Below are 10,586 nucleotides of genomic sequence, written 5' to 3'. Positions count from 1 at the left end.
CAGGGATATGCTCGGATCCCCCAACTCTTCAAGTTCTCCACAATTTCCCCTCCAATTATCCAATTAAGCCAGGGTGTTGATGGTCCATAACATCACGGGTGTGGTCATTTGGATAAACGTTTTAACATCAAGTGCTTGCAAATCATACAGTGAAGAAATAACACAGATCCTCGATGTTGACTTTGTGATGTATGGTTTAGGCAGTTTCATTCATCTCGTGTTCCAGCAAAGACTAATTTTGAAAATTTCGTTTCAGGCAGACCAGGGAACAGCCAGGCTGATCCATCAGGTAATCGCCCTCCAAGTTCATATCTGATATTTTACTGCACTAATCCATCCAACTGAATGATAAATCCCTGAGACAATTTCACTATCTTTCCTTTCAACGGTTCGGTTCAATGTCTGCCTGTCAGGTGTGAAGGAAAATGCTCTTGCAATGTTTTCCTGAAAATCTTTAATTGCTGCCCACTCATTCAGAACGATGTTAAATGCGGTCCCGGAGGAGCAGGGTGAGAGGCAAAGTGGTCCCGCTACTGTTTAGAAATAATTTTTTGAACTTCCCTAGTTACCAGCCAGCGCTGAAACGCAATGCGATGTTCTGACCCTTCCACCACCGGTATATTAGGATTCCGCCGAAAACCCGCTGAATCTCACTGCTCCCAGAAGGGCTGGAGACTACCTGACTATCTAATTCAGACGATTGCAGTAGGGCGGCCCTGGTTCGACAGTGGTGACAGATATCGAATCCATACTAGGATTGGGATTCCACTATATTAGTCCAGACAGTATGGTGGCTCGCGGAGCATGTCAGTCCTGAGATGTGTGGATTGAATCAATTAAACGCCTATCGACCATCCTGCCTGACGCAGCCGAATGATGTTTTCAACTTCCAACTGATTTGCGGATGTTTCCCACTGTCAATCCATATTTCCGCTTCCACTTGCAATGTCTCAGGGGGAGGGAGTGGAAGCGGATACCGTAGTGACGTTTAAGGGGCGTCTTGACAAGAACATGAATAGGGTGGGGATAGCGGAATATGGCCCCCAGAACGGTAGGGGTTTTTAGTTAAGTCGGGCAGTACGGTCGCTATAGGCGAGGAGGGCGGAAGGGTCTGTTCCTGTCCTGTATTTTTTTTTCGTTCTTTGTGTCATATTATCCCAGGGTTTGTTGAGATCCTTGACACACTCGATACTTGATTTGATTCCTATCTGACCTGCTGCAACAAATGGCCAATAACTCGAAGTGTATTTATTTCACAGAGGCGGTGAAACTGAGACTGGCGAATGGGCAGAGTCGGTGCGCTGGGAGAGTGGAGATTCACTACAGGGGACAGTGGGGGACTGTGGATGATTGGGACTGGGACCAGCGGGACGCCGATGTTGTGTGTGGGGAGCTGGGCTGCGGGACCGCGCTCTCTGCACCCCGCGGGGCTCACTTTGGGGAAGGATCCGGACCCATTGTGACTTCAGATGTTCAGTGCGAAGGGACCGAGACCGCCCTGTGGGAATGTCGCTCATATCAATGGGATCTCTATTCTGAATCTCGCTTTCCGCACTCCAGTGATGCCGGCGTGATTTGTTCAGGTAAAAAAAAATAATAACCTGTCTCTCATATACAGCCGACTCTCCGGGAAAGGGCGGATAAAGTTTTGGGAGAACATATACAGTAGTAACGTGGGTTGTGAGTAATTTCAGTGACCTGAAAATTGAAATGTTGTTACATTAACACCAGGATTTATGTTTATGATAAAGTAACAACAATGAGATTGATTAACAATTACCACAACCGTGCACAGGCCCGCTGTGTCCTTGAGCTGACCGCTTGCTGTTAGCTCTGTTCAGGAGAGGAGTTGTTCGCTCCTGGTTCCTCACTGTTCAGTTCCGATCACCATTCAACAAATAATGAAGCATTCCAGGGTCGCACAGGGCAAATCCTGGACAACAATCAGGCTTCTGCTGAGCAATCGTTTATCTTCATCTATTCGCAGCGTTGGTTAACAACAAAGAACAACACAACAACGGAAACAGGCCCTGGCGGCTGTCTCTGAATTATATCCGGGTTTCTCTGTCCATGTGTTTGACATTTACTGACTATTGATTGCGGAGGCCATAGAGCGCTTATCCAGTCACTGCGGCTACTTTCAGAGCAGCAATCAGTGGCCAGATTGAAGGTGTTCCAAGAGCGGAGTGAGGATGAGAAGGGTCTGGAGGAGAGTCATGCGGACTGGAAACTTCCCTCTATTCTTCCCTCGCCACTAATTCCGCCACAGCTGCTGAATTGTTCCAACATTATCTGATTTTGGGTGAGAGGAGACTGGCTGGATGTCCGCTGTCTCTCCAGGCGTGTCGTTTTAATACCTGTCATGTAAATCCTTTTCCCGAAACGTTTGACACAATTTGGAAACTTATCTCCCTCTCACACCCCAAACATGATGAATACCAACTGTTCCGATATGATTTCCCTTCGAGTTATTTATTTTTTTTCTTTTTCTGGACAAGTTTATCTTCAGAGTTTATCAGCAGGATAATTCAGAAATGTGATTGGGAGAGATTCCCATTCAAATGAGCGGCAGTCGGTATTTCCTCCAGAATAAAATGAAGGGAGATTAGTTGTTTTAATATTTAAAGCTGCTGCAGCTTCAGACAGATTTCAGACAGTGTAAACTGATAGAAGGAGATGGTGTCTAGACTCAGTAACCATCAGCCTGGGACACTCCCACTGGACTGCTTTCCAGAACAGGAGATCATTTCAGGGATGCAGTTATTGTTAATTCCCATTCCAGATGTGGACTAAACAATGTTCTTGAAACTTGAAGCAGAAACTCTCCCCCTTCATGGTCTCGCCGTCAAAATAGAAATGGTAAAATTCCAGGAGGATTTCTGATTACGTTTTGTACTTGGTATTTACATTTTAGTGACCAGCGCACATGGACCCTCAATAAAGCTCCAGTGTTGTTTGCTAATCACCGTTTTGACATTCTGGGATCCAGCATTTCACTTCTGGTTGAAGTAATTTCAGAAAGTTCATTCTCAACACGTTTCAGCGCCGAAGAAACAAATTTAGAATTAGTTTGATGTCTATCAGTTAGAACGTCCCTGGGCAAATAAACCATATGTTATTGATTCTGGTCCGCCTGTTGCACATTGTGATATTTCCCATCACCAGGCGGCAGGGGGCAGTAATACTCAGAACTTATTGAGATAAACCAGCAGTGTTCTCAATTTAAGGGGAGATGGATACGAGTGTTCCAGTGGAATCGCTGTCAGACTGAGCACGGCTTCTGGAGAGAATAATAATTGACACCGATTGAAATTGATGAAACATCTTTTATTATAGAATTTCTTAATGCAGAAGAAGGACATTCAGCCAGTCGAGTCTCCCCAACAGACCATCTAAACCATGTCGCACCCCATGTTTTCACCTCGATAAATCTTTAGATTCAGGGGCAACTAAGGGGAACCAAATTCAGAACCAATCATGATAGAATCTAATTAAGAGGATGTGAATATTTTTAATAATAATTAGTGTGTTGTGAATTGTTGTTGTTCAGCCCACAGGTTACCAAAACTAGTATCCGGGCCTTCCCCATGCTCCGGCAGATTGGAGATCCATAACGATATAGAATCTGGTACAGTGTGTGACCGTGACTTGGATTGGAATGCCGCCACAGTGATCTGTGCTGCGCTGCAGTGTGGAGTGGCCGTTTCCATTAGAAGAGGGGGCCATTTTGGGAAGGGCGCTGGACTTATATGGAACGATAGATTTGAATGTAAAGGGAGTGAGACAAGTCTGACGGACTGCCCCCTTGTTCCTGTAAATCGGTCCAGGTGCACCCACAGGAACGATGTCAGTTTGATCTGTTCCGGTGAGTACAGAATTGTGAATATTAATATTAGAAAAAAATGTTCTTAATATTTCAACAACGGAGAGATAACAGTTCGATGTGTCTCTAAAAAGGATATGTCTAACCAGACCTTCATATCTCAATGTTCTTTGTTGTAATTTTGGAACAAAATTTCAAAGAATGATCACTTTTTGGAAATCGGAAATATTTGTAATTTTATTAATGTTCTAAGATTAGCAACAAACAATTATTGCTGATTTAATGTCCAGGCCAAACATAGACTCCTCTGAAATATGTGATATGGCGTTCTTTGTGGAGCTGCGAGGCAGCCGTGCCCTACTTCCCAAGCGATGATCCCGCTGCATCGACAATAACAGACTGTAACTCTGTTCGCAGTTAAAGAGGATATTGGCACAACAGAATAAATGAAGGGTTTTGCATTTCAGTTATATTTCATTGAAGAAAATAATTGGATGAGATCAGTAACAACATTGCGAGTTCATGTCTTACATCCAGTAAAACGTGGAAAATTGTACACATGTATATTGGAGATTTCAAAGCATGGAAAACGCGTCAATAATGTACATTATTCTGAGAATAATGCAATAGTTTTTCGAACGACATTTACTTGCTGAATTTCCTGGTGCGAGATGCTGTCTAAATTTGGAAATACATCGACCGTTTTTGGCTCAGGTTGTTGCTCCACAGGACATCGTTTGACAATTGCATCGTAATGCAAAGTTTAAACACTGTAGTTTATTTCAAATATATCATGGACCTTCTCCAAAGACATTGTATTCTGCCAATAGCACGTGAACTTTTCCCTTCAGGATGGACTGGTCCCATTAGATGGAATTACCTGCCCACAAGCATCACATATTATGTCAAATAGTTCTAATTGATCGTTTGTCAATAGTGGAAAATATCTGTCGATGCAGATGTGAAGTGTGTTTTCTCCTTTACAAAAAGAAAACTGGTATTCATTTCTTCTAAATTCAATAAGTTATTTGGGTCTGTATTTGTAATTGAAACAGGAAACCATGGACCGAGATTGGTTGGTGGAAAGGACAGATGCTCCGGCCGGGTGGAAGTGCTGCATGGAGAACACTGGGGGACGCTCTGTGATGTTTACTTTGGTTTAGAAGACGCTAGTGTGGTCTGTGAGCATCTTCAGTGTGGAGTGGTAGAGAAAATCCCGAGAGGAGCAAACTTTGGGAAGGGAAATGGGACAATGTGGAAGAAAAGCTACGACTGCCGCGGGAAAGAGTCCTGGTTGTGGGAGTGTCCAGTTTCACCCGTCCACAAGTTTGACTGCTCACATGGAAATGACGCCAGCGTCATCTGCTCTGGTATGTCCCCAAATCAAGTTAATGTTACAATGTAGTGTGGGGATTGATGAGGATGTTTCTACATTTTTCCGCCCAACTGCTGGTCCATCCTCCAGTTCCAAAAACGTATATTATCCCTTTGTATAGCAATGTATTTGCTTCAGATTCAGAGCAGCCACGCTGGCTGTTCAGCCTCCTGTCTGACTGTACTCAGCAGCCTCTCGTCACATCTTTAACCTCTGCACAGGGGGAGCAGGCCTTGTGAGAGATGTATCAATTTGATTTAACTTGTTGCACTGTAACCACTGTTCTCCATGTCTTTCTTCGCCTAGATGAAATCTGGTCACTGAGATTGATGAATGGGGGAAGTCGGTGTGATGGGCGAGTGGAGATTTACTACAACCACAGCTGGGGCAGAGTGCAGGACAGCCTCTGGAATCTCCATGACGCTAATGTGACCTGTAGACAGCTGGGCTGCGGCGAAGCGGTAACCGCCTATAACAATTCAAAGTACGGAGAGGGTGAAGGGCCTGTGTGGGTGAATGATGTCCGGTGTGAAGGAAACGAATCGCATCTCCGGAAGTGCAGCACATTCTCGTTGAACCCGCATCGCAGCGACAGCATCGGCGTAGGGGTTCTGTGCTCAGGTGAATAAACAGGTCACTTTTCCAGAAACATAAATGGAAAGATGTAATCTTGGACAACTGGGAATGTACTTCCCTTTTTCTTCGGGAAAATATAGCTGAGATATTTGACGCTGACGCCAGGATGCAGAACAGAACGTCACGGGGGAAATCACATAGTTTGGAATATTATGACAACAACAATTTAATAAAAAGATTTGAAGTCTTTATAAATCTCGAAGTAATTTCCATCAGTAAATTGAGACCAATAAAGACAGAATTGGCAGCGGGAAATAATATGCTGATCAGTGTCGGGTGGGTTACAACATCACAGCGAAGGGAGAGAGGGGGTCATGTATCAGAAGGAAATTCCAATCTTGTGTCTCAGTCCCCAAAACCATGAATGTTAACTAAGTGTGAGGAAAGGCTTGCTGAAGTCACATCTGAAAGTGTCAGATATGACGGAAACCCAAACTCTTCAGTGAATTAAATCAACCAACGCTGGTTAGCGTGCTGGTGTGGCGTGGCTGGGGTAACTATGGTGAAGCGGTGGGCACTGGTGGAGTGTATTAGTGCCGTCGAACATGGCCGTGATATTTTGAAGCTAATTTATATTGACGGAAGAGCAGCCAATGAAAATAAAATCGTTAAGTATTAGCCAGAAGTAAGGCTTACATCAACACAGCAATGAAGATATTGTATAAATCCCCAAATCGCCAGTGTTAGTGATGTTGTTGGTCAGCAATGGGGAAGGCGAGGGAATTGGGGAGGGAGAGGGGTGTAAGTGCGAGTTTGCGCGTGCGCTGGTCGCTGCCGGTGAGTTGGAATGTGCGCGATTCACTTAGAAACGTTTTGATTGCATTCATGTGTTTTGGAGCGGCGGCCGTCGGGGTACGTTGGAAATCTACATTATTGAGCAAACAAGGAACTGAAGAACATTTTAGCAGCAAATTGGGTGAGTTCGCAGGAAAGGTCGTTGTCTGAAAGGTCAAGTCGCTGCCTGGCAGTTAGCAGTATTTCTTAGTTGTTCCAATATATATGGCAGAGCAAGCGAGATAAGTGATGAAGTATGCATGGAAAAATTAGGTAGCGAATAACAAGGGATAACATATTTGTTTCAAGCTTCTGTGTGGAACAACTAATCACCGCAATGACACAATTCCTGGTAAAGCAAAGCATGCAAGGATGAAAGGTTCAGTTCCAATCGGAAAACCGTTGGATTATATTATTGTCAGAAATACGAATATCTGGCAGATCCGTAGTCTCTAAAATTGTAATTTTACGTAAGATTTTTTTTTAGCAGTGATTGATTTCTCTGTGAACAGTAGTTAAATACACGTTCTAATTTACTTCACATGATGTAACAGTTTGAATTTAACAATGAGATGAGTATGCATTAGAATTATAACGTGACCTTCCCATTCTTTTTCTATTAGAACACATGCAGTTAAGGCTCTCTGGCGGTGGAAGCCGATGTGCGGGCCGATTGGAGATTCATCACAACTGGACCTGGGGCTCAGTTTGTGATGATTCCTGGGATCTGACAGACGCTGACGTGGTTTGCAAGCAGCTGGGTTATGGAAATGCATTGCGGCTTCCTCTTCCTGCTTTGGCTGGACCTGACACACAGCCAATTTGGTTGGATGAGCTGGAATGCTCCGGGAATGAATCATTTCTCTGGGAATGTCCCCATGCATTGTGGGGTAAACACGACTGTAGTCATAAAGAAGATGTGAAAGTCATGTGCTCTGGTAACTGTCCCATTTTCTGCACTTATAACTGAAGCTTCATACATAAGGTGTGTTCCTAAATTACCTAAAAAAAAACACTTTGGAAGGCTATTTGGCACAAAGGCTCACTTTCTTATTCTGGACATAACTATCACTGAAGTCTTTGTTCCGTCCACGTCATCGCGTTCCCTTTCGTTTCTTCATCCCTCATTTATTTATCTGAGTGCGAGTGAACTGACAAAGAAAATCAGTTAGGTAGTGAATCCCAGGAAACGGAATTTGTAGACTGTCTTAGAGATGGTTTTCTGGAGCAGTTTGTGACAGAGCTTACGAGGGAGGAGGTAATTTTGGATTTGGTGATGTGCAATGACACAGACTTGATTAGGGAACTGAAGGTGAAGGAACCGTTCGGGAGCAGTGACCACAACATTGACCCTTCAGTTTGAGAGGGAGAAGGTGGAATCTGATGTAACGCTATTACAATTAAATAAAGGTAATTACAAATTCAAGCGGGAGGATTTGGCCAGAGTTGATTGGGTCGAACACCCAAAGGTTCTCATTGAAATTCAATTTTGCATATTCTTGATGATATTGTTCTTTTTCAGTTTACTTTGTGATTTTTGCGAAATAATTCAGGTAAACGGTGACCTCAGATGGCACAGCATATATTATACACGCTGTTTGCAGAAGGTATCATCTGGGTATCTGTCATTTGTTTGACAGAGCACAAAGAGGTGCGTTTGGTGAACGGAAAGCATCGCTGTGAGGGCAGAGTGGAAGTGTTCTACAATGGGACGTGGGGAACAGTGTGCTCAGAAGACCTGGGTGGAAAAGATGCAACTGTAATCTGTGAACAGGCTAATTGTGGCTCACACGTTTCCATTGACTATGGCTCTCGCCGATTTGGAGTGGGATCCGGGCCTATTTGGCTGGATGATATCGAGTGTCTTTCAGATGCGTTGACCCTTCCGCAGTGCCAGGCAGACCCGTGGGGTCAACACAACTGTGATCATTGGGAAGATGCAGGCATCGTTTGTTCAGGTAACACAATCAATCATTCTGCTTACAGGTGTGATTTGAAATATTGATGTAGCTCATGGAGTCAACATGTTTGTCTTATCAACAGAGCGAGGGACACCGAAGCAAGAGCAGGAAACTGTAAACAGCTGCAAGAGAGGATCAGGTGTTTTCCCAACTTTAATAAACCAGCTATCTGATTGCATTCCTCTCTTGTGCTACAGCAAGGTTAATAATTTATTTATTATCTTTAACAAATTCAGGACAAAGTTTGCGTTTGGCTGGAGGTAACCACAGCTGCTCCGGGAGAGTGGCGATATGGTGTAATAGAGCCTGGGGCACGGTGTGTGATGATTCCTGGGATATGAACGATGCCAGTGTTGTCTGCAGACAGCTGGGCTGTGGATCTGCTCTCGAGGCCACAGGAGGGGCCGCTTTTGGGCAGGGTAACGGTACTATCTGGCTGGATGAAGTGAAGTGCACCGGAAGTGAAACCTTTCTGTTTGACTGTCCTTCATCATTAGCTCAATCTGACTGTGATCACAAGGAAGATGCCAGTGTGATTTGTTCCGGTAAGTGTCCCACTGAGTGGTGTGGTTTGGGACTGTGTGGCGTTGTTCGCCCATTTTTTCTGAAGTTAATTAATGTTTTCAAATGTCTTTCTGACCAACAATGCAAATAATTGTCTCCCTTTTACCATATCTTCATCAGGTCCGGAATTATCTCCGACTGTTCCGCCCACACCTTCAGGTATGTCTGAGTAATAAATATCAATCACTATTACGGCTCATTTTACATTATGATTAATAGTTGCCACACATTTTTATTGCCTTTTTTTGTCAATTTCTACAGACAGTCTGAGTGTTTGATAATCATGTAAGGATTTAAAACATTGTGGACGCTTTATCTCACAAACTTCCTTGAATCTTTCATCAAGGATATGAAGATGAAAGCACCTCCATCCCTCTGGTGATCTGCATATCACTCGGTGTCCTGTTGATCTGTGAGTTCATCGCCCTTTTGGCAGTAATGCAGAGAAGATCATCAATAAAAGGTAAGGCCCGAATCATATCCCTGAACCCACGCTGAGTCATGGATGTTGCTTCATACATCAGAGGGGCTTCTCTGCCGATTTACATAGAATGACTTGAATACATTTCAAAAACAAATGAACTGAGTATTGGTCAGTAATTTATTTGAAGCCACATGAGAAACAGTAAAATATTACATATAAATGAGGGAGTTATCTACATTCATATTCCTGCTTCATTCAACAGTATATAAGGTACGAAATGGGATTTATTGTTGATGCAACAGATTAAGACGTTGAATTCATCAAATTGAAATCTGATTATCTGCATTCTCGAGTATTAAAGGAGATGGCAACAGTGATAGTGGGTGCATTAGTTGTCTTGTTGCAATTTTCCCTCGATTCAGGAAAGATACCAGTAGATTGGAAACACGTTAATATGACACCCTTGTCCAAAAAAAAACAAAAAGTGGCAAACTATAGACCTCAGTGGTGGAAAGTTGCCGGAGTCAGTCATTACGCAGGAGATAACTAATACATGGAAAACAAAGCGAAATTCACCGGGGTCCGCACGATTTTCATGAAGGACAGGTTGTGTTTGACAAACTTGCTAGATATTTTTGAGGATTTAGCAGACAGGTGGACAATGGGGATCACGTGGAATTGGCGTATCGGGATTCGGGAAAATATTAGACAAGAATTTTAAATCCCAGGTGCTGGGCACAGAATATTTGCTTGGATAGAGGATTGGTTGAGAGAGAGAAAGCATAGGGTGGGGAGAGAGTGAAATGCAATACGAGGGATGACGCAAGATTCAGTTCTCTATTATTTACAACCGACATAACGACATGTGATTCGGGCCAGAGTGCAACATTGCAAGATTCGCGGATGATCTGAAGATGACTGGGAAAGCAGGCACCCTTGAGTTTATAGGGTTTACAGATGAATATTGACAGGCTTGGAGAATGGGCCAGAATGTGGCAAATGGAGCTGAATGTGGATACCTGGGTGGCC

General features: G+C 43.7%; 1 protein-coding gene across 1 annotated transcript; it reads left to right on the top strand.

Moving 5' to 3' along the window:
- Nucleotides 1-1,225: 1,225 nt before the first annotated feature.
- On the top strand, nucleotides 1,226-9,701 carry LOC145361235 (scavenger receptor cysteine-rich type 1 protein M130-like). Its single transcript, XM_080216868.1, has 9 exons — nucleotides 1,226-1,583; nucleotides 1,842-1,988; nucleotides 4,879-5,193; nucleotides 5,505-5,819; nucleotides 7,232-7,546; nucleotides 8,249-8,566; nucleotides 8,806-9,114; nucleotides 9,254-9,292; nucleotides 9,480-9,701. The coding sequence occupies exons 1-9, from the start codon at nucleotides 1,226-1,228 to the stop codon at nucleotides 9,629-9,631; spliced, it is 2,268 nt and encodes a 755-aa protein (XP_080072994.1). The 3' UTR covers nucleotides 9,632-9,701.
- The last annotated feature ends 885 nt before the right edge of the window (nucleotides 9,702-10,586 follow it).

The sequence above is a fragment of the Carcharhinus amblyrhynchos genome, chromosome 34, assembly GCF_965287045.1.
Source record: "Carcharhinus amblyrhynchos chromosome 34, sCarAmb.v2.hapA, whole genome shotgun sequence".
NCBI classification, from domain to species: Eukaryota; Metazoa; Chordata; class Chondrichthyes; order Carcharhiniformes; family Carcharhinidae; genus Carcharhinus; species Carcharhinus amblyrhynchos.
The sequence above is the reverse complement of the archived record's forward strand: the minus strand, read 5'-3'. Positions and strand labels throughout refer to the sequence as shown.

What these genes read in the sequence shown, in the direction of transcription:
- LOC145361235 (XM_080216868.1), top strand. Translation starts at nt 1,226, where the DNA reads ATGGCCAATAACTCGAAGTGTATTTATTTCACAGAGGCGGTGAAACTG. An exon ending in TGCAGGCATCGTTTGTTCAG is followed by an intron (nt 8,567 to 8,805) that starts GTAACACAATCA and finishes TAACAAATTCAG; the next exon opens with GACAAAGTTTGCGTTTGGCT. An exon ending in TGCCAGTGTGATTTGTTCCG is followed by an intron (nt 9,115 to 9,253) that starts GTAAGTGTCCCA and finishes TATCTTCATCAG; the next exon opens with GTCCGGAATTATCTCCGACT.